The sequence below is a fragment of the Meriones unguiculatus genome, chromosome 4, assembly GCF_030254825.1.
Source record: "Meriones unguiculatus strain TT.TT164.6M chromosome 4, Bangor_MerUng_6.1, whole genome shotgun sequence".
In the NCBI taxonomy this organism is placed as follows: domain Eukaryota; kingdom Metazoa; phylum Chordata; class Mammalia; order Rodentia; family Muridae; genus Meriones; species Meriones unguiculatus.
The window spans coordinates 124,662,055-124,685,068 of record NC_083352.1 but is presented as its reverse complement, the minus strand read 5'-3'; the positions used below and the strand labels follow the sequence as shown (position 1 = coordinate 124,685,068).

The 23,014-nt window shown below is 51.3% G+C and overlaps 1 protein-coding gene across 2 annotated transcripts in view; it reads left to right on the top strand.

The window, feature by feature from the left end:
• Positions 1-20,221, top strand: part of Bpifb1 (BPI fold containing family B member 1) — a 30,948-nt gene extending 10,727 nt beyond the window's left edge. For both annotated transcript variants that reach the window (XM_021647231.2, XM_021647232.2), the window contains exons 2-16: positions 1,241-1,397; positions 3,302-3,440; positions 4,068-4,175; positions 5,043-5,192; positions 5,859-5,940; positions 9,228-9,291; positions 11,294-11,379; positions 12,488-12,667; positions 13,250-13,303; positions 13,684-13,842; positions 14,915-14,982; positions 16,029-16,074; positions 17,108-17,171; positions 17,949-18,025; positions 20,059-20,221. In XM_021647231.2, the coding sequence (XP_021502906.1) occupies positions 1,283-1,397; positions 3,302-3,440; positions 4,068-4,175; positions 5,043-5,192; positions 5,859-5,940; positions 9,228-9,291; positions 11,294-11,379; positions 12,488-12,667; positions 13,250-13,303; positions 13,684-13,842; positions 14,915-14,982; positions 16,029-16,074; positions 17,108-17,171; positions 17,949-18,025; positions 20,059-20,091 (1,425 nt within the window). In that variant the 5' untranslated portion in view covers positions 1,241-1,282 and the 3' untranslated portion in view covers positions 20,092-20,221. The remainder of the gene's footprint in view (positions 1-1,240; positions 1,398-3,301; positions 3,441-4,067; positions 4,176-5,042; positions 5,193-5,858; positions 5,941-9,227; positions 9,292-11,293; positions 11,380-12,487; positions 12,668-13,249; positions 13,304-13,683; positions 13,843-14,914; positions 14,983-16,028; positions 16,075-17,107; positions 17,172-17,948; positions 18,026-20,058) is intronic.
• The last annotated feature ends 2,793 nt before the right edge of the window (positions 20,222-23,014 follow it).

Genomic DNA, 23,014 nt, shown 5'->3' with positions numbered 1-23,014 from the left:
CTGAGGACCAAATGGTAGATGAAGACAGGCTGAGATCTGGGGGAGAGAGTATCTCCCAGGAGAGACAATGCTACAGGTACAGGGTTCAGAACCCCTCTGATCAGGAGGCTGAGCAGTGGGCAGGAGAACTGGGCAGACAGGCCCAAAGTGTTCGGAAGACAATAACACAGTTTGAGGGTATGGTTGCCTTGTCAACAGACCCAGGCCGTGAGCTCTGCCCTCTGGCTTGGATGGTGGCGTGGTTTCCTCTGATGCTGGGAGCAGCAGCCACATCCTCGTTGTCACACTCAATAGCATGCATGAGCACCACCAGGCCACAGGTGCACTTACCCTCCTGATTACCCTCCTGAATGCTAACGTCATCTCCCGTCAGCCAGCCGTTCAAGAGGTTCCAAAGGGGCAAGTCATTCGCCAGTTACTGAGATGGCCTTAAAAGACCATCATGGAGCCCATCTGACTCCCAGGCCCATGTGTCCCCTTCTCCCTCAGGCTGCTGACGCTGGGGCGTGGGGATCCTCTGGCTTCCCGGGATCTCCAGAAGGCTCAGGCTCCAGTTTGTCACTGAACAGTTATGCAGGAAGCCCCACTGTGTGCCTGGTGCTGTGCTGGGTGTAGGGACACAGTCAGGAGCAGGCAACAAAGTCCCGCCTCCCAGACTCACAGCCGCTCTGATTTGACTCCAGCGTCTCATGGCAGCCCACAGCAGACATATCCCCCAGTGTCACATTCGTCTCTGTCACATTCTGAGGCAGGCAAGGGCACAAGTCCCTTTTCTCCAAACAAGACAGTCTGTGGGGATCTGAAGGTGCTGCCTCTGCCCTGTGGAGGGTGGCAGCTGGTCAAGAGACCAGACACCCCAACACCACAGCACTTCTCCCAGGAAGTACCCACGGCTAGGAGAGGAAGCAGGACAAAACAGCTGTTTGGACCTCTGCTAGTGGGTTTTCTGTAAGGAAATTGCTAATGTCTCCCAAGTTCTTCCTGTGAGAAAGACAGCATGCTGAATGATTTTCTAGATACTGTTAATCCCAGAGACTCCATCATGCGCACTTGCCAGAGGAGAACTTGAAGCACAGACGTATTTGTGCCTCGGTTCATTACTCAGGGATGTACAACTAAGCCTTGGCTCTCAACCACTGCCCTGAATGCCTTTCCTGGACACTGTCCCCCAGGCCACAGGCATTCCGTGCCTCCCATGGCCCCTCTGTCTAGCTAGCAGGACCCTTTGTGCTTACCCCAGGCCCTGCTACCGGCCACCTGCTTCCCATCAACACCCAGGAAGATGGCCATCCCATGGATTTTCACCCTCCTCTATGGTTTGCTGGGAGCCACACTGGTCCAAGCTGACCCCCAGCCCCCTGCAGTGCTCAACCTCGGCCCAGAAGTCATCAGGGAGCGTAAGTCATGACCCCACCCCCAACTCAGGTCTCACCACCATCAGCAAGGGGCAGATGGAGCAGTCCTCCAATAAAGGAAAAGAGTTCCTCATCAGAGAAGTGTATCAGGCATGGATAGAGCCCAGGGCTTCCATGAGACAAGCAGTGACTGGGGTAGGAAGATCTGGGATATTATGATCTCAAGAACCCGTGATGCCAAGATGCCCTCAAATGCTATTACTCAAAAACAAACCGCTACTGGGCAGAGTCTAGTGGCCTCAGTTCCACACAAGGGTTTGTTACTCCAGCTCCATGGCCTTAGGCCAGGCTCTGGGCCTCTGGAAGCACATGGGAAGACCCTCCTTCCTGGGCCTACAGGAACACCCAACACTATAGGAACTGAGGAGGGTCATAGGAACTCTAGGTAGACTTCTCCCCAGCTCTTCTCTGGCATGGGGCACAGTCCTGTGTGCGGGAGGACACTTGGCGGTGCCTTCCACCCAGGCATTAACACGTCTTCTATGGTGATATGGCAATTACCTGGTGGACAAGCACTGTTCCAAAGGCTGGGGAAGCAGATGGCCTGAGGCCCGAGCTGTGGCTCCCAAGCACGTGGCATTTGAGCTTGGGGAGAGCAGTGATGGTGGAAGTCTGCAGCCAAGGAGTTATTATCAGTGGTAGTTTGGGAGGAGATTCCCAGGATCCCTTGCAGGAAAGTCAGTGGGCCCACCCAAGCAAGTGACTACTGAGGGCCAGGAACCACTAGGCAACTGTATTCGATAGCTCGGTCGGAAGACAAATTCTAAACCCTAATCTTAGAGAGTGTTGCTGCATGTAAAGGACCACAATGTGGCATCAGAGGAAGGAGGATGTGGCTAAGGGGGGGGGGGGGGGAGGACTCACTCTAAAGGGCACCCAGGGACAGAACACACTCAGAGTCAGAGACCCCTCCCCAGGCCTCCAGGGACTGGCTGTGGCTAACTGTTGGGTGGAGGGAAGCCCGCTGGTTTGTGCTAGGCTAGCATTGACCTGCTGCTGGCAAGCAGAAGCTGCAAAGTACACGCCTGCCCTGAGCTGATGACATCCTCCGGATGGTGCCCCTGCAGGGACGAGGTGCTTTATCTCCCAGGGGACCATCTCTGGATGGCCCTGGGATGCTTGCCAGGGGCCCTCGGAACTTACTCTCGGCCTTCAGGAGCCCTGCTGACTGGCAGCTCAGTGTCACCTGGGCAGTATCGCCACAGGGGCTGATAAGCCGCACGCTTCAGGGACTTGCCACTCCACATCCCTCGAAAGCCTGTACTGATAAGGTTGAAGAATGCCAGCTGGCAAAGAAAACTGTAATGGGTCCAGCCCCATTAGCACAGAGGAGGCAAAAGCTTGACAGGAATGCCACGAGGACTCTGAAACAGTGAGCCCGGCACGGCTGCAGCACACTGCTGCGGCTCTGGCCTCTGGGGAAAAGCCAGCAAGGGCCAGCCAGCCCCAGGGCTCCCACTGCCATTTCTTCCTTCCTCTGCTCCACACCTAAGCAGGCTGGACAACAGGGCAAACAGTGTGGGTGCCAGAAGAGCTTTAGCAAGAGTATGTTGGTGGCAAAACTGTCCCCAGTGGGATGTTCAGCTCAAAAAGCTGTTAGCACTGGCTAGGGAGAGGACACAGTACAGAGTCCCAGCAGTGACAGGCAACATTCTGAGTGTGATGGTTTCCACTGTCTCCAGCCTCACTGCTCACAAGAAAATAGCCCACGCAGGGACAATGCCCTCTAGAGCACATCGACACAGTGGAGATGATTGGGGTGAAGAGGAGGACCTCTCACCTAATGTCAGGTCCAAGGAGTCCAGAGTGGTGGCCATCCTGGTGCCACTGCCAGGCTACTTTCCCTGCCCCTCCTCTTGACCTCTGCCCCCTGGATCTGTCTGCAGACCTGGCCCAGGCACTGGAGAAGCACCATGCGACTGCCATCCTCCAGCAGTTGCCACTGCTCAGTGCCATGCGAGACAGGTCTGGGAACATCCCCATGCTGGAAAGCCTAATGCGCACGATTCTGAGATTCATCATTTGGTGAGTGGGCCCGAGAGCCCTGGGAGCCATCTTTTCCCCACACCTCTGACCAAGTACGCAGCTTGCTCAGTTGTCAGGCAGCAAACAGTAGTGAAGATGGACCAGATTAAGTGCCTCTTTGGAAAAGCCCCCAGAATGGCTAGTGGTGACCATATGGCAGTGTCACTAGTACTCTAGGAGGGCAGCCACGTAGGAAGATGGCCCTGGATGAGAGAGTGACAGGACCAGGAGGTGCTCCCTAGTGGAGGTCATGGCTCTTCCAGGGATACCAAGAAACGGACATTCCAGGCAAAGGGACCAGTGGGGCCAAACCATGGAGGGGCAGGAGTCACTCGGAATGATTGCATTTCAAACCCCCACAGTAAAGAGTGACAGGACAGTAGGTCAGGTCACAGAGGGGCTGAGTGTCAGCCCAACAGGCTGAGGCTAAAAGCCAAGGAACCTGCAGAGAGGCAAGCAAGGGTGTAGGGGTGAGACAGAAGTAGGACCATGATGGAGAGGGTTAGTAAACTGGATTTGGGGTCCAGGCTCTGGTCAGCTGCAGGGAAGTCAGGAGAGAGGATAGGATCCGGCTTGGGTGTAACACTCATCTGACTGAGATTTGCATCTCCCTTCTACCCTGTCCAGGATGAAGGTCACCTCTGCTAACATCCTCCAGCTGGTCGTGGAGCCTTCGACCTATGACCAGGAGCTGGTGGTCAGAATCCCCCTGGACATGGTGGCTGGATTAAACACGTGAGTGTCCCCTGAATCAGATGCAGCTAACCTAGCTGTCTTACCTACTCGCTCTCCTCCTTCCACACAGATATCTAGAAATGAATCCCAAAGTTAGAGTAGCAAGCGCAAAGGCCCCGAGGCAGGAATGGACTTGCCTTGCTCAAAAAGAGACAAAGAGAAGGGAAGGAGCAGGGATGGTTAGAGGTGAGGTCAGGAAGCTGCTAAGGCCTGACAGTGCGGGGCCTTATGGGCCAAGATGAGAACTTGGCTTTCATGGAGTATGAGAGGACCAAGAGCAACAGAAGGTCTGGGCCGAGAAAGAGCTGGGGGGGGGGGGGGGAACAGTGTGGGGCAGAGTGGTGGCAGGATGCCACACGGAAGGACCTGAAACAACTCTAGAGAAGACCGTGAGGGCTTAGGCCCAGGTTTGGGACTGGTGAGCAGAGGAGTGAACAGTTATGTGTTGGATGAAGGCAGAAACAACAGGGATTCCTGGTGAGTTGGATATGGAGAGAGAGAGAGAGAGAAAGAGAGAGAGAGAGAGAGAGAGATATGACTTCAGGATCTGCTCCCACATCAATCTGGGAGGAACAGCCAGCAGCCAAGATGACAAGGTTTGAAAGAGGCAAGCCAGAGAACAATGTGGGATGCACTGCTCTCGTGCCTGATGAACTCAGTGGCCACCTGAGTGGGGCACAGTGTGTGCCTTGGAATCCCATGGCATCCACAAGGGGTGAGATCAGGAGAGAACACCAGGACTCTAGATGTTGGCATGGGGAGGAGGCAATGAGGAGAACCAGCCAAAATGATAGCGAGGGACAGACACCCAGCTGTGGCTCCCACTCGGGCTTCAGGAGCAGTCACTTACTGCTGCTGTCCCCACAGGCCACTAATCAAGAGCATAGTGGAGTTCCAAATGAACACTGAGATCCAAGCCCTCATCCGGGTGGAGAAGAGCAAGAGTGGCCCCGCCCGCCTGAACCTCAGTGACTGCTCCAGCAGCGAGAACACCCTAAGCCTCAGCCTGCTTCGCAAGTGAGTGCTGGGCTCCATCATGCTGGTAGGAGAAGCAGGCGGGGGCCTTGCCCACTGCACACATGGACAGCACTGGAAGGACAGACATGTGCCCCTCCTGACTCTAGATCTGGGGCTCCTCCCAGGGAATCCGGATGCCAAAGGCAGTTCTGGATAACAAAGATGAAGGCAGCAAGGGTGGCATGATACTGGGGCTAGAGGGTGAATACAGAAGTGGGTGCAGGGGTGGGTATAGGGGGTGGGGTGGGCAGACGCCTGCAGACAGAGCGGCACCTCCATCTAGGGCTCTCAGACCACCCAAGCAGACCTAGGTGGGCCCAAAGCAAGCTTACCTTCTTCCTTGACTGTCTGGGTGGTGTTAGACAAGTCGCCTTCCCATGTCTCACTTTCCCAGTCCAGACAAGGCTGCTAAGAACATCTCCCAGGCAGCAAGAATGACCCACTCATAAGAGCGCAAGGTCACCTCCCAGGGGACCTGCCAGCTCTTAGCATCCTAATGTCAGCACAGATATATAAAGACAATAGCCAGGCTGATGTCTTCCCTTAGCCACAGTCTCTGCTAACACCGCGGTGAACTTGAGTGAGCTCCTTCCTCCCAGGATCCCATCACCTCGCTAAAGCAGGGACAAGCCTCTCTTCCTAATCTCTCACTCTCCTCTGCCAAAGGCTCTCCTTCGTGGTGAACTCCTTGGCAAATAATGTCATGAATCTCCTGCTGCCAACGCTGCCCCAAATAGTGAAAAACCACGTGAGTAAAATCAGGCCCCTGGCCTGTGGAGATGGCACCCCCTGTAGGACTAAGGTGGAACTGCAAGCTGGTGCCAAATGAGTCTTGTCTCCTTGGGTGGGATCTTTCCGGGACTAAGCAATTTCCTTCAGCAAAGCAAAGAACCAGTGAGCCAATGAATTGAACCACTGACCCAGCGGGATCCTCAAGGTCACAGTAACAGAACAGCCAAAAATTCAGGAGGCCTTAATCCGTCGTGCGCTGGTCAAGAGTTTACCACTTGTCTCTGCAAGGGTTGAGGGGAAGGACCCCTACGTGTAGTTTTTGCTGACTTCGCCGGCAGGCTGGCCTGAGTCTACTAGAGTGACGTCATGAGGCAGAACTGGGAGAAGGGGCACAGCTGTGTGTCCCCGTGTAGTATCGCCACCAGAGAGACATAGACAGCAACTCAAGAGCAAAGACAGTAGAGGATGCAGAGCCGAACACCTAGGAAGGGATGGGCCTCTGTCTTTACTAAGTGTATTTTAATATGCTTCTTTATGTAAGTATGCATCTTTTAATTTTAAAACCAAGCTAGAAATCCCTGAACACCCAGCATTTTGTCCTGAAGTACACTGGTAAGTAGGCTGCGGCACGGCCCTGCTCAGCTGTCCGGGTGTGGTTTGTAGGCCCTGCAGCCCACCAGATCCAGCTACGTTTATTTCGGAGTTAGTAAACGCAGGCTCAGCGGTGGCGAGTGGGGGTGGGGTGCTGGGCTAGAACCCAGAGTTTTACACCTGCTAAGCAAGACTTCAACAACAGAAAGCCCCATGCCACCCGGTGGCTCTCATTTTATACGCACGCAATATACCACAAGTAACATGAAATGTTGTAAGTGGATTCACCCATATTTTGATTTCTGTCATTAATTTAAAATGCATTATCCAGGGCAGTGGTGGTTCACACCTTTAATCCCAACACTTGGGAGGTAGAGGCAGGCGGATCTTTGAGTTCAAGGCGAGCCTAGTCTACAGATGGAGTTCCAGGACAGCCAGGGCTATACAAAGAAACCCTGTCTCAAACTATCAAAAAAACCTAAGGGCTAAGGATGTACCTCAGAGATAGTGCACTTGCTTAGCATGCACGAAGCCAAGCACCACAGGGGGGGGGGGAAGAAGAAGAAATCTCAAATGATATTTTATTTTGTTGTAAAGATCTAGTTTGTTCTTAATCTTATGTATATGGGTGTGTGTGAGGGAGGGAGTATATTCTACACGTGTGGGTGCCCATGAGGCCGGGAGTGTCTGACCTCTGGAGCTGGGGTTTCCGGCAGGTTTGAGCTTCCTGGAGTGGATGCTGTGAATCTAACTTGGGTCCTCTGGAAGAGTAATTTACACTCTAGCTGCTGAACCATGTCTCCAGCCCCTGAATCCTATATTTCACAGGGTTAATTTAAGAAACAATATTGACTAGTCTGCAATAGGCTTGTAATTCCAGCTCCTTGGTAGGCTAAGAGAGGAGGATCACAGTTTAAGGCTTGCCTGCGGTACAGAGAAAGTTCAAGGCTAGCCTGGGCAACTTGGCAAGATCTTTCACTAAAATAAAAAGTAAGCCAAAAGGGCTGCAGATGTAGCTCAGTGATAGAGCACTTGCTTAGCATGTGTGAAGCATGGGATCAATCATCAGGAAGGGAGGGAGGGAGGGAGGAAGGAAGGAAGGAAGGAAGGAAGGAAGGAAGGAAGGAAGGAAGCTTCCTGGTTCTTCTTGGAAAAGGGAAGGTCGAGAGAGAGGTAGGAAATGGGAAAATAAATAGACATATGTAACATAGTCAAGCCAATGGTTTATTGTTATTAGAACTTTAAACCTCTGAACATTAGCTGAGGTTCATACCCAGAATGGTGTTTTTAAAGGGATATAGAAAGAAATTGCTTTGTTAAATGATCTTTTTTTACTGCCATGAGCATGCTGTGTTAGAAAAATAGACAAAGACATACATGTCTTTCCACAATGTCAGAATTTGCTGAATAACAATAAATGCACAGGTTCAGGGATTTCAATGGCAGCAATTTGTCAGACCTTGGCCATCTGGCACAGGAGAATGCAAGTTCTTTTATTCTAATTTTTTTTTTTTTTTTTTTAGAAAAAGGCATAGCCTGTTCTCTACACTTATATAAGAATGTTGAGGGTGTGAGAGCAAGGGTATGTAGCCCAGGCTAGCCTTGAATTCCTGATCCTCCTGCCTCCATATCCCAAGGGTGGAGATTACAGGCCAATATGATCAGAAGATATATTTAAGAACTTTATTTTTCTGTTTAAATATAGAGTTTCTTGGAGTAGGGCGCAGATGCAAATATTTTCAAAATTTTACCCGGAATCATACTTGAATTAAAAAATAAAAATTTCCCAGCAGAAGAAATGGCATGAACCTGGAATTCTGAACTAATTCCAAGCTAGGGATTTGCTGAGTGACTTAAGGTGGGGTGTAGTGGCCACAGTCGGAGTCACAGGATAAAAAGGAAGGCACCAAGCGCGTTTGAGAAAGGAGCTCACTGGGAAATAAAGAACACGGCGGCTCTCGTCCAGGCTGTGAAAACGTGAATGTGTTACCCAACCCCAGATTCAGAAGCAGCAGGTCTGGTGGGATCCTTGTGTCCCAGACTCCGATGTGTGGCCGGGGTTGGAGGAAGTGAAGGCGGGGGTATTGTGTGAGGATGTGGGAGCTGCCCCTCTCTCCACCTGTTCCTCCCCATCTCTGGATCATGGGTTAGAAAAGACGACGGAAGCAGGGAACCACTGCTCCCAAGAAAGCGCACTGCCCTCACACAAGAATATTGGAGGGGGTGTCCAGCTAGCCAGTCCTTCCATTACAGCAGCTAAACATTAGCTGAAAGTTCTGTGGGGCCTATAGACAGCAAGGCAAATGTTGAGCACTCCCACCACCCCGTTTCAGCAGAACCGATAAATCCACACTGCTGACGAGGTCACGTGGCTGGGCTACAAGGGCGGAGCGTTTAGTAGCACCCTTGGCCTCTGCCCACTAGACGTCAGTCTGGCTCTTCTGCCACATCATAACTAGTGGGCCCATGTCGAGAGGGACTGTCGCTGTTGGGCAGAGAACTCCGTGGTGGCATGAGGATGTGTTGGGGCCAGAAACTCGCCAAAGAAACAGACAAAGAGGAGGCAGACAAACCTGTGAATCCTCAGCTCCACAGATGAACGTTTGACTAGGTGGGGCACGGCCGTGAGACTAGGGTTGTGGGAAACCAGGGCCAGGAAGCTGGGGAAGGAACTGCCTGTTCACTGATAGCCCTGAATTTGTGCTACTGCAGCTGTGCCCTGTGATCCACCAAGCCTTCGAAGACATGTATGAAGCCTTCCTGAAGCTGGCAACAGGTAGGGGCTCTGTTGTCTCCATGGCCTTTCCCTTGACTCCAGGCTTGGCCTGAAGGCCCCACCTTTACCCAGCAGAGACCACGCCCCCCTCGGGCCTGATCAGCACCTTCTGTCAGGCACAAGTGAACCCACACCTGCTAAGCCCTGCCCAGACATGTAGCTCCAACTTCATGAGCACCTAATGTGCACAAAACAGCGGTTCTCAACCTTCCTAAAGCTTCTCCCCTTTACCACAGTCCCTTGTGTTGTGGTGGCCCCTAACCTTAAAGTTATTCTCATTGCTACTTCATAACTGTAATTCTGTTACTGTTATGAATTGTGATGTAAATATCTGTGTTTTACAATGATGTCAAGTGACCCCAAGGGGTCGTGACCCACAGGTTAAGAACAACTGTTCTATGTACATCTTAGATACCCAGGTGGAGCCTGGTTAAAGCCAAGTTCTGCTGCTGACTTGCTGCTTGACTTTGGGGGAGTCACTCTACCTCCTTGTCCTCAGGTTCCTCATCCATAAGATGAGGCTTTCTACCTCCCAACCTCAAAGGATTGTGGTCAGCACTTAAAGGTTTCAGGAAAGTTCTGGGCATATAAGAGATATTCTGCCTGACACAGAGTTGCTTTAAAATAATTGCATTGCATGCTGGATGGATGGATGGATGGATGGATGGATGGATGGATGGGTGGATGGATGGATGGATGGGTGGGTGGATGGATGGATGGATGGATAGGTGGGTGGATGGATGGATGGATAGGTGGGTGGATAGATGGATGGATGGATGGATGGATGGATGGATGGATGGATAGGTGGGTGGATGGATGGATGGATGGATGGATGGATGGATAGGTGGATGGATGGATGGATGGATGGATGGATGGATGGATGGATGGGTGGATGGGTGGGTGGATGGATGGATGGATGGGTGGATGGATGGGTGGGTGGGTGGGTGGGTGGGTGGGTGGATGGGTGGATGGATGGGTGGGTGGATGGATGGGTGGATGGATGGGTGGATGGATGAATGGATGGTAGACTACTATGTGATACTGAGAGGAGGGAACAAGAGCAGAGGTGAGTGGTGTGCCCAGAATGGATGTCATTTCTCCTCCCTGAAACTAGCAAAGAGAAGATATGGGCTTCTTCACTCAACCTTGGAAATCAGTCCTGCTCAACCCTCTCAGAGTAGAGCTCAACAAAGGGGAAGAAACCCTACCATGTGCTGATTTAGGATCTAAAGAGGCACATCAAAGGACAGCCAGAATAGGACAAGGAGAACAGGACAAATCACTAAGCCCCTGGGGCATATGAGGGCTAAATCCAGAGATGGGCATTTTATAGGCACCATTTCACTTCCTCAATGGCCCAACTGCACATAAGAGAAACCTGAGACGCATGGCATATGCCACCTCTGAACTCACAGAGAAGATTCATGTTAGGGAGGGCTAAAACCTCATCTTCCTGACCCCAGGTGTGTGGGGGGAGGGAGGGAGAAAAAGAGAGAGATCATAGGCTAGAAGATACTAATTACATGGGAGTTCCCAGTCTGTCTATCCAGCTGCTCTGATCTCAGTGACAGAGACTGAAGCAGAGCAGGGACAGGCCCACGCACCCCCATTCCCCACCCAACAGCTGGGCAGATGGGGTGTTTCCCCCACCATCAGGCTGGGAAAACCAAGGCAAACACAGATGATGGGTGAACTAATGGGTGCACACCTGAGTTCAATGCCCAGACCCCACCTGCCTTGGGGAATGGGTTAGAGGGAGGTGGAGGTGGCACAGGTTATAAACAGCATTTCAGGTTTGCCATAGGAATGGCAGTGTTCCAGCTGGACACGTAGAAGTCTAGTTCTGCGCTGGTATTTTGAGTGGTCCATGTAATGACTGCCCTGGTCACCGCCAACAGCATCATTTTCCCGATTGTAGCAGGTCCCTAGCTGGTAGCAGTAGAGAACTACCCCACCCAATCCCACCCTCCACCCTCACAGACTTTCTTCTTGCCCTGAGCAGCACCCACTCCCCTCAGCCCGGGAGCCTTGGAATTTAGCCTTCTGTCTCCTGCTATCCAAGACAGTAATATTCGGCTCAACCTGAAGGTGAGTTCCAGACCTCAGAGCAAACTGGGGACATTAGAGAACAGCTACTCTTCTTCTGTGACCACACAGGGCCCAAAACCTACACACCATCAGGGCACATGGCTGATGATGTCATACGCTAAGCATCCTGTGATATACAGCAGGTAGAACTTCATCTCTCCCTGGGGTCCTGGCCTTGGACCTTGACCCTTTGTGTGCCTGGGTGCCTGGGTATTTCTCTCAAGTAAGCTCCTGTCAAACTTCAAACTTCTAATGGCATTGCAACATGAACTCAGGACAGAGGCATCCTCAAGAATCATACAGCTAACTTTCCAGGATCCATGACTAGCTGTGTAGCTCTGGGCAAGTTTTTTTGTTTGTTTGTTTTTTGTTTGTTTGTTTGTTTTTTGTTGTTCGTTTGTTTGTTTGTTTGTTTGTTTCCATGCTTCCTTCTGTCTTTCTGCTTCACATTTAATGAGATGGTATTTCCTATGCTGCCCAGACTGGCCCAGCTCAGCTCAAATGATCCCCTGTTCCATCTCCAGAGCACCTGGGATTGTGGGTGCATGCTACCCAAGCCTAGCTTGTAACCAAAGGGAGGGAAGGGGAAGCAACGGAGGGAGGAAGGGTAAAGGTAATCTAAGACACTCTAGAGGGAGGCTGCCAGGTACTGATAAAGACACTGCATTCATCAATCAAAGCTTCCTGACACAAATACAAAGATGGGAAGCGGACAGAACGGTGTCTGTCTTAGTCTATTTTGTGTTGCCAGAGCACAGTACCTGTGGGGGAGGGGGAGAGCAAGGGCAGCCAGGATTGAGCTTATTTTCACAATGGCCCCCTCCCACCTACAGTAGCGAGGCCACTCCTCTAACAGCGCTAACCACTGATCAAGGCCCAGTCACCTCCTGAAGGATCCACCTTGAGAGGTTGAGACCTTGTTGCACTGGGATGAGGTTTCTTCCATCACGGAAATTTTGGGAGACACCTACCCCCTCCATCCTCCACCATCTCCCTAACCCCCGTCCATCCCCGACCCCACTCAGCACAGTTGCTCCCTTCCAGGCAGTTATGGGATACAGTGGAGCGTCGAAGTCCTCAAAACACCCCCTGCTCTGTGTCTCCCCAGGCAAGGCTTCTGGACTCAAAGGCTAGGGTGACCAATTGGTTCAACAGCTCTGTGGCTTCCCTGATGGAGACCACCCCAGACGGCCTTCCTTTCAGCCTGGTCATAAGGCAGGACCTGGTGAATGCCATTGTGACCACCATGGTCCCCAAGGAGGAGCTTGTGATCCTGCTCAAATTCGTGGTAAGCCCCACTGTGGGCAGAGGGTGACTCACCTCCACAGCATCTGCCCGCTGAAAGGAGACCTGAGGTAGGAACTCCCAGTGGTGATCTGCTCTGCCCTCCTTTCAGAGAGATCCTGATTCTGCTGCTCAATGCTAGACCCCAAAGCTTCCCTTAACAGCCAACCTGGGCCCTATTTCTGCCTTCGGGACCAGATATACCTGTTTCCTCCTCTAAATATCCTGGGGGAGCTCAAGGGCCTTCTGGATACTGAGGAACCCAGGGATGGTGCCTGCACCCCCAAAGGCATCACTAACTGATCAGGGTCCGAATTTCTCCTGAGCCTAGATGTCAACACATACTCTGATCCTATTACTGCAGCGTGATTAATATGACTGACTCTCTAGAGTCCTCTCCCTCTCTCTCGCTCTCTCCCTCTCTCCCTCTCCCTCTCTCCCTCTCTCCTTCTCTTCCTCTCTCCCTCTCTCCCTCTCTTCCTCTCTCCCTCTCTTGCTCTCTTCCTCTCTCCCTCTCTTCCTCTCTCCCTCTCTCCTTCTCTTCCTCTCTCCCTCTCTCCTTCTCTTCCTCTCTCCCTCTCCCCAGGTCCCTGATGTGGCCCGCCAGCTACAGATGAACATCAAGGAGATCAACGCAGAGGTGGGTCTGTTGGCCACCTGTAGCTTGCTGGGTGCTTGCTGACTCAGCTCATGGGTCTCTGCTGTGGAGAAGAGATGTGGGCTCTCTTCTTTCCCACCAGGGGTCCCAGGCCCCCTGGACGCCCAGTGACTTCTTCAGTCTAGTAGAGAAGCTTGAAACTGATGATGACCTGGGTGACAGCCTATTGCAAGTGCAGTGACAATGGACTGGCCCTGGGTGATGAAAGCAATGCTAAGCCCCTGCTGCAGGCTAGGAAACCAGAGCGTATCTATGAAGGGAGGTGGCGCTGGGAAGCACAGAGCTGGGACACAGAGAAACACCACAGGGGTCATAAGGGCCTGTGCACCGTGACCACGCATGTGGGTCTGATGTCTTTCCAGGCAGCAGACAAGCTGGGGCCCACGCAGATCTTGAAGATCTTCACCCGTACCAGCCCCCAGATTATGCTGGACGAGGGTGGTGCCACGGCAGCCCAAAATGTTGTCCTGGAAGTGTTCCCCACCAATACAGATGTCCGGCCCTTCTTTTCCCTTGGCATTGTGAGTTCAAGAGTCTGTGGTCGGGGACGAAGGCTGGGGTCTCCCTGTTAGTGTTATGGACTGGGGTATCTCCCGGTAGCTGGAAGAGGAGAGGGAGTGATGGACCAAGAGTTAAGAACTTGGGGGGGGGGGGCATCAGCCAGTCACTAACCGCTGGCAGCCCCTAGGGATAGAGGGACCATAACTCCCATCAAGGCAGCTACAGTCCATTCTGGGCATTTTCCAGGAACAGGCAACATCCAGCAGCTGAGAGACAGGGACACCCCGCCCCTGAGTATGGGCAGTGTAGAGGAGCAACCATATGCACTCCAGAGGGCAGAGAAGACTGGAGAAGCGCGGGCTCATGGACGGGCTCTCGGTAGTGAGGCCAGCCAGGCTTACCCAGAGGCAGCACAGGGTACCTGCTGTAAGTAGGAGGAGTTGACGTCCCCTTACAGCAGGGTCCCTACGTGCAGCTCTACACCCCACAATTTCAGGGGTGCCTTTCATAGACTATAGAGTTACCCAGAGAGTCCATCTTGATGCTCTGGCCTCGCACTGACAGACAGTGGGAGCCTACTTCCCACACCAGCCTCACTCCCTGATGACCCCTCCCGCAGGGAAAATTGGTTCTCTAGGGTACACTATAATGGAGTCCAGCACTCGGCCCTCGGGGTCAAGCTGATGCAAGTCTAGAGCCCTGGATGTCAAGCCCTAGTTAGCCTCTGAGCTTTGCAATCACACTAACAGTGCTTAGGCCCTACCAGAGCTGCTGACCCTCTTTGTCTCCTCCCCATGCTCCAAAGGGCTGACAGGATCCCCTCAAGGGGGAATGGCACAGTTCCAGTGAGCTTGAACCGTGAGCCGCCAGTACATGTTGGCTGTGTTGGCAGTGTCATTCTCCAGGCCTAAACTGTCACCTGTGAAACAGGGGTTAGGGCATGGGAAGTGAGGCCCAGAGAGGTCAAACTTTTTCCCAAGGTCACGGAGCCAGTAGCCAAGATTACCTTGACAGCAGAACTTTCCCGTATAATCTTCCCTCTAGAGATAGGCACTCCCTTCAAAAACTGGGGCCTGGGGTTTCTCGTTGCAGGAAGCCAGTTATGAAGCTCTGTTTTTCATGGAAGGTGACCGGCTTAGGCTCAACTTCAATAGTATCAGGTAAATGTGTGAAGTACTGCTGAGTGCAGGCCCAGCGCTGTGAGTTTCTCTAATTCACCACCAGGAGGCACCAGAGAGAGCTAATGACAGAGGGCTACCTTGCCAGGCCTGATCTGCCTTAATCATTTTCCAAATGGAAAATGAACTCTACAGGAGACACAGAAAGCCAACCCCACCACTGGGCTCGCCTGCCAAGCACCACCCCAGGCTTGAGAGACAGCCCATTCTGAAAATTTTCGAAACAGCCCCAAATAGTGAACTACTGGGACCCAGCACCGAAGTGGCCTCAGTGGCCTCAGTGGCCCCACTAGCCCTGCAAGGTCTACCAGCTTCTGTCCCAGACTGAGTCCGGGGACTCCAGCTAGAGGCTCCAGCAATACAGTTAGCTCAGGGGAGCATTTTAATTAGCCCATACAGAGTGAGATTATAGCTAGGTAGGAGATGATAAAAGAGAGCTAGAGGTAGGTAAATAGATGATAGATAGCTACATAGATAGACAGACAGACAGATAAGATAGATAATTAGATAGATGGTAGAAAATAGATAGATGATAGACAGTAAATTAGATAGATAAATAAATGGTAGGTAGATACATAGATAGATAGATAGATAGATAGATAGATAGATAGATAGATAGAGGATAATAGATAATGATAGATATATAGATGATAATGATAGGTAGATAAAGATAGATGATAGATGATGATGATGGACAGGCATAGATAGCAGAGATATAAAAATCAGACAGTCCTGTAACCCGGGCTGGCATTTCTATACAAGTAGTTGAATGGGAATTAGGGCCGCCCCTCCGAAAGGCCTTGTGCTAACTAGTGCACTAACCCTCCCTTATTCCTGGGTAGTTTTCTGTCTTTTGGGCCACTGTCCACCTGCTTCAGAACATGAACACCATGAAGCACGGACTTTCCCTGCTTCACCATTGTCTCATGAGAGCTTGCCTGTGCCTTGCACATAGCAGGTCCTCAATAAACAAACCATTATTGACTGAGACCCCAAGGGACCTCTCTCATGGGCATCTTCTGTTACAGTATTGAGCGCATCAAGCTGATGGTCTCAGATATTAAACTGTTCGATGTAAGTATTAACAGATTATCTCTAAGGGCACTGGGGCCAGAATGGGCCACTCTAAAATGAGACGCTGACCAGCATTTGCTTTGCAAGAGATGACAGGAAGCCCTAGGGTGGGCTGGTGGTCTCCTCACTACCCTCTAGAGTCTAGCCTGCGGGCTCCTGTTTCTACTGAGCACCTACTGTATGCAGATATAACTGAGAACACCAACCATGTGCAAATCTGCACCCACTCTCTATTATAAAACAAAGCCCTCCACTGACCCTGAGCACCCCATCTCCTCTGGTCCTCAGTTTCCCAAGTCTCTAGTCTGAACCAGAGAGCTCAATTTGACTGCCTCTTGGGTTTTGTTTGTTTTGTTTTCCTTTGGTTTTGTTGTTGTTGTTGTTGTTATTGTTGTTATAGGAAGTGGGGTTTGCTGCTTGTCTGTGATTGGTTTGTTTGTTTGTTTGTTTTGTTTTCCTTTGGTTTTGTTGTTGTTGTTGTTGTTATTGTTGTTATAGGAAGTGGGGTTTGCTGCTTGTCTGTGATTGGTTTGTTTGTTTGTTTGTTTGTTTGTTTGAGACAGGGTCTCACTTCATACCTCTGGCTCGGGCTAGCCTGGAACCCACTATGTACATCAAGCTGGACTTGAAACTCGTGACAGCCCTCCTGCCTCTGCCTTCTGAGTGCTAGGATTGTAGGTGTTTGTTAACACACCTGGCCCTTCACTGGTTTCTAAAAATTTTTGTCTAGAAAAAAAAAACAATATTTTACTGGAAGGTTTGTGACTATCTGGCTTCTCTTCAAAAGCAGAATCCCCCAGGGTACTTCTATGGAAGTGTCATATCAAAAGCCCCTGAGTGTAGGGCATTTTCAATGAGCCACACCCCAGAGCAGTGAGGACACTCCCCAGCCCATGTGGTCTTACCCTGGCAGGAGACCTGGTATTTCAAGATGTCTGCTGGCTGCCTTTGTCATAAGGGACAAGTCAGGGAGCCTAGAGTGGCCCAGAGGACCTGGCAGGCAGCCTGGTGACACCTTTCCTCTCCCTCCTAGCCTGAAGTCATGAAGGACACCCTGATCAAGGTCCTGGAATCCACCCTGCTGACCAATGAGAATGGTGAGCCCCTCATCTCAAGACCCTCTCTTAGGCTGCTGCACCTCCTGCCTTCAGCTGGGGCCCCTTGTATTCATGACCCGCTCATCTTCTAAGCCTAGTTCAAACTCTTCCTGCTCCAGGAGCCTTCCTGGTCGCCAGCTGGAAAAGACCTCTCCTGTGTCCCCATCCAGGCTGGTCCTTTACTAACGTCAGGTCTAAAGCAGGCAGGGAAAAGCTGGCAGACACCAGATTCGTAAGGCCAACTGGAACCAGGTGCACACAGTCAGCTAGAGCTTACTCAAGAGGCCTTAGGCAGACTGAGCTCATGTCCCTCACCCCCTTGCTGGCTGCCTGGCTTTGGACAAGCTGCCTGATCCCCCTGTTAGGGAGCCAAAGTTCCCTACCTGTGAAAAGGGTAATGAGTACTTTCCTCAGGGGTGCGAGGATGTGTGGGAGGGCCGGGGAGAAGTGGTACCCGGTGACATCACCACCCTTTCAGTTTGCTTTACTACAATGGGAAGCTCAAGCTAGAGAAATGTCTGCAGTGGGTGATGGGGCCATGACTATTCTTGTGCAATAGTGTTAGAGGATATGAGGTGCGTTGTGGGACAACCAGAAGTGGTGCCAGAGGGCCAGACAGGGATAGGTGAATGCTGGGATAGAGGACAGGAAAGCAGGAGAAGAGCGGACCAGGTCCTACGTGCCAGATTACAGGCTCGCCTCCAGGAACTCCCAGCATGCCCACTGCTACCCAGGCCCACAGTGGCCCACACTCTCTGACCACATTTGTTATTTCAGGCAAACTGAGAACTGGAGTCCCCATATCAATGCTGAAGGCCTTGGGATACGAGAAAGCTGAGTGGTCTGTGAGCAAGGTGAGAGGCATGTGGGAAGAAGCGAGCTGTCAGGGCTGGAGGTGGCCTACATGCCACTGCCCTGGCCCTGTGGCCACTTGTCGGGGTGTGGGCAGCTGTAAGTGAAAAGTCCCTGCTCCTCTCTACCCCGCTTGTCATCATTCATCCTTCACTCACTTACTCAGGAATATTTCTTGATGGTGTGATATGTGCCAAGCATGGCTCCCAGCGCTTCAGGCCACAGAAACAGAAAACACTCTTCCCCTGGAGGAGCCTACATTCTAGCAAGAGAGACACCTATATAAATTAGTAAACAGCACCAAGTAAATAAGGGCTAGGAAGAAAAAGAAGGCAGGCTCAGAAGAGAAAGCGGTGGAAGGAAGGGGGCGCTGGTTTTGATGGGGTGGACAGGGAAGGCCTCTCTGAAATTGTGATGTTTTCTGGCACCTGAGAGAGCAAGATGGTGAGCTTTGCGAAAAGAGGGAGAAGCGTCATATCAAAAGGACCAGCAGGTCCAAAGGCCCTGAGGCTGAGATATTTACTGCTCTGGGAAAGGTGGGGAGAGGTCTAGGGTATGGGGTATTACCTAAGGACTGTGGGCCTCAGTTACACACACGCCTGTGTGGCGAAGTGACCTTGGCTGAGCAGACCAGCATTGCCGTTGAGTTGTCCATGCAGCCGTCCCCAGTGTGACAGGCCTGACACACACTGGAGGTTTGGAACCAAGTAACAGCCCTGGCCTCCTGTCAGGAAGGGGCTGTAGCAGTGCCAGGCTCCTCGCACCCAGTGAGGACCTTAAAAGTGATGTGTTGCATCAACAACGCTGTCAGCTTCACACCTAGCTCAGGAGGTGAATCCTGGTGTGATCACCTTGTAAAGATGGGGAAACTGAGAGTTGATGGCAGCAAGATCTTTTCCAAAGCCACACAGCCAACTGATGGCAGAGTCAAAATCTGCACTTGACACCCCAATGCCCTCTTGCCTCAGCCCCAACTTCTACATGAGCCTGTCAATGAGGTGCCCATTTTGGTCAGCTTGCTAGTAGGCATTTCTTAAGCACCTACTGTGTGCAGACACTGGCTACAGCAATGAACAGAACAGAAGGAAACCTCTGGCTCCTTGGAGCTTCAATCGACTTTAAAGGGAGGGGTGCTAAAGTAGACTCATAGTGACGAGAAAGCCAGCAGGGAAGTTTCCACCGCCCATCTATGATGGGGCATTCAGCCCTGATCTACAGAGGCACTTTGGGACAGACCTATGACTCTCTCAAGTCCCAGTCTGCCCCCAAGCTGCCCATTAGGACCACAGAGCTCCTGAGCCATTTAATTATGGAGAAACCCACAGATATAAACCCATATTCCCCCTATTGCCAAATGTCCTGTTTTGCTCTATTGGTTTCTCTATAGCCAGCAATGCATTGATTGTATTCTATAGTTGGGTGACACCACACATTTAGATGAATGGGAAGAGTAAAAGCAAAAAAAAACAAAAACAAAATAGATGTGAGCTAAAGCCAGTATGTGAGAGGAGACAGTAGGACGCGGTGACAGGGACTATGCTCAGAGTTCACTTCCACTTTGCTGGGAACCCTGAAAAGATCAGAGCACGATCTTGGGGCATAGATCAGAGCAAGTCTTATCATTTCCTTAGTCTTGTTTTGATTTGTTTTTAAAGAGACAGTTGTTTAAAACTCAAGTGTCCAGGTCCCTCTGGAGACATCTGGGAATCTATAGTATTCTTTGAGCCCCACTGTGGGCTTGGGGGTGACTGCCTTACACACTCCAGCCACTGCTCACAAATACTCCGGCCACCGAGTGTTGGAAGACACTGCTGTTCACATTCAAACCCTCCACTAATGACCCAGTTTTGCACTCTGCACAAGTGTGTTCGGAGACCCATGACTGTTCTCCCATCGCCAGTGCTTCCTTCATGGAAGACAAAAAGCAGGGCAACCCCCTCGACCCCCCCCCCACACACACACACAAAGCAGTCTGTAAAAACCTGAACCAAAGCAAAAAACAAAACTAACCAGTTCGACTCCTCTTCATTTCCAGGGTTCCCTCAAGCTCACTCCAGCCTCCTCCTAGAACCCTGGCTCTCCTCCCTCCTGATGAACTCCTGAAGAGTAGCTGGCCAGCACAGGCCAGGCCCCAGCTGGGAGTGTGGAAGCCAGCTATGCAAACTATCCCCCTGCAATCAATAAACACTTGCCAGTGGCTCCTGTTGTCAGGGTGGTTTTGTCCAGCATGGGAGTCACTTTGACTCTGGCAGGCCTGAGATATGGACAGAGACATGTGGGTGGGGTTTCAGACACCTCTGAACCAACCTAAACAAGTCTTTGTCATATGGAAACTGCATGATGACAGGAGGATAGCAGCCATGGTTGGGATCACCTCCTTTTGTGGGGAGACACCCACTTGGTTGATCTTGTTGGTATGGTGGGTCAATGTTCTCTGACCCCGTGGATCTGGAGACAATCAGGACAGGGCTTCCTTTAGGTCATCTCTGTCAAGTGCAGAGAATGATTCTCACCTCACAGAGCTGAGGTGAAGATTAAATGAGATGCCTGGTAGGCACCCAGGCAATGGCACTTAGCATCACAGGCACTTATTACCTGACCTCAGGGAATACCTTATCACCAAGGCCTTTCCTACTCAGACACGCATGACAGCCATTTGTCTCCATGACTTCCCAGAAGCCCCAAGGTTCTGGGACAAGAAAATAGGCCTCTGTTCTTTAAGCCTGCACTGTGCTCCACACTCTGCCTTCAGTCACACAAGAGCCCTTACGGGAAGGCAGGGGTAGTGTCTGGGAAGGGACAGTACTCAGCGTCGGAGCACCATCTCTGCCAGACATCTGATCTACAGTGCCACCTGGACCCCATAAGGAGGTTTCTTCCGGCCCATGTCATCAGCAGATTTGAGAGGCCAATGTGAAGACTCTTCCCCGACTATGACCAAGGCTCCCCAGGCCATCATCCCCCGGGGCCTCCTAGGGTAGCAGACAGAAATGGCTCTAAGGCTCAAGCTCTCCTATGCTCCCAGGCCTCCACAGGAAGAAACTTGGGCACCCACAGCAGCTGGTTACATCCTACAAGCCATCTCCTAGACACATTCTGTCCAAAGCTGGGTATCAGCCTGGGGACTCCCCAAGCCAAGATCATTTGTTCCATGTGGGTTATACCAAAGGGATCCTAGAGATGACCAATCACCTACCTTCCCCATAGCCTATGGCAACACTCTACCCTCACCCAAAATGGTGACAAAATGGGGCTGTGGCAAGTCACCACCACCACTGGTTAGCACCCAGCAGCATGTCACTGTCTGCTCCTCTAGGCTCCTTCCTCATCCACCCTCTCCTGTTCTGTTCTTTCTGAGGTAAAGGGGGGTAACTATTTCTGTGTTGGCCTGCATCTGACAGGACCCTGAAACTGCCCTCTCTGACCCAGAGACAGGAGGCCCTAAAGGTAAGAATTCCCAAATCCCACAGGCAGGGCTCAGAGCCTCGGTATCCTTCCTCAACAGAGAGCAAAAATTCCTCTTCAATCTGAGTCTCAGAAACAGCAAACAGAAAAAATTTATATCTTATAAATTGTCCTTTAGTAACACCCATCTATGATCATAGGCCCTCAGAAGGCTGAGACAAGAGGATTGCTAGTTGAAGATCAGCCTGGACTCCATACATCTCAAGACTGTGTTTCAAATAGACCCAAGTTTTGAGCTCAGAGACATGGATCAGTGGCAAAGAGCACAGATGCCCTTCCAGAGGCCCTGGGTTTGCGATATAGGCACACACACATACACATAAATAAAAACAAAAATATTTTTTTTAAAAAAAGAACTTAGTCTTCTCCAATATATTCTACCAAATCCCATTGAAATTCATTGCCAGTTTGTGCTGTTAGCTGAAAGAAGTACTTCAGGATAAGCTAAGGTCAACCTTGCATTTCCTGGGTATCTGCTGTTTCCTGCATCGCCCACCAGCTCCCAGCCCTAAATCTCCAAGTGAAAACTGAAACTCATAGAGGAAAGGGTGGGGAAGGTAGGGGAGAAATGATGTAATGATGTCATAATCTCAAAAACAAAACAAAACAAAAAACCCTAAGTTTAAAAAAGAAAGAAAGAAAAGAAAAGTGGAGCTAAAACCTGCCCTACTTGTGCAGAGTTGTAAAGGGGAAAATTCTGTAGAAAACCCCAAGCCAGCTGGAGATAGTCCTGTCTGCCACGGGATGGCTGCACCGTACAATAATGAAGGAGCTGTGTTCACATAGCCAGATGTAAGCAGGAGCAAGGGTGCTGGGTCCCCACAATGCAGGGCCTCTGCACAGGTAGGTGGCAGAGAGCTCAGGGCTGGAATTGCTGTGGCAGAACCACCAAATCTCAGTGCCCTTTCTGGACCCTTTCTGGAAACTCCAGCTTCCCCTGGCATGCTGCATGACCCTGATGGAGGTTCTTACCCCTCTGTGTCTTGGCTCGCTTGTGTACTGAGTGCAAATGATCATAATGGCTTGTTAATCCTTGCTGTGCACCAGGCCCTGTGCTCACATCTGCACAGTTGTTGCCATAGTGACTTTCACCATCTCCCCAAAGCCATAGGTGGGTTTATCATATTCTGAATGAGGCATAGAAGAAAATGAACATGGCTTGCAACTGTTCCAGGACCTGTCTGCAACGTTGGTGACCATGTCTGGGCAGAAATGAGATGAGGGCCTAGTTGACATACATAGGAAAGACATGGGAATAGTGGTGACAAGGTGGTCACAGACACTGCCAGTTTCAGCTTTGCCCTTCACCCACATATACACACACGAACATCATATCACATCCTCACCCCCTTGGGCTCCATACCAGTCACATCTTGCATTAGCAGCCTCTATACCCCTCACAAAAGCTGGAGATGTGACAGAGGGAAAGGGCTCAGGCCCAGCCCACTTCCTCCTTGAGGCTCACTCTGCATTCGGAGCGTGCAGCATTCCCACCCCGACCTTGGTCCCAGGCTCTATCAGTTTTG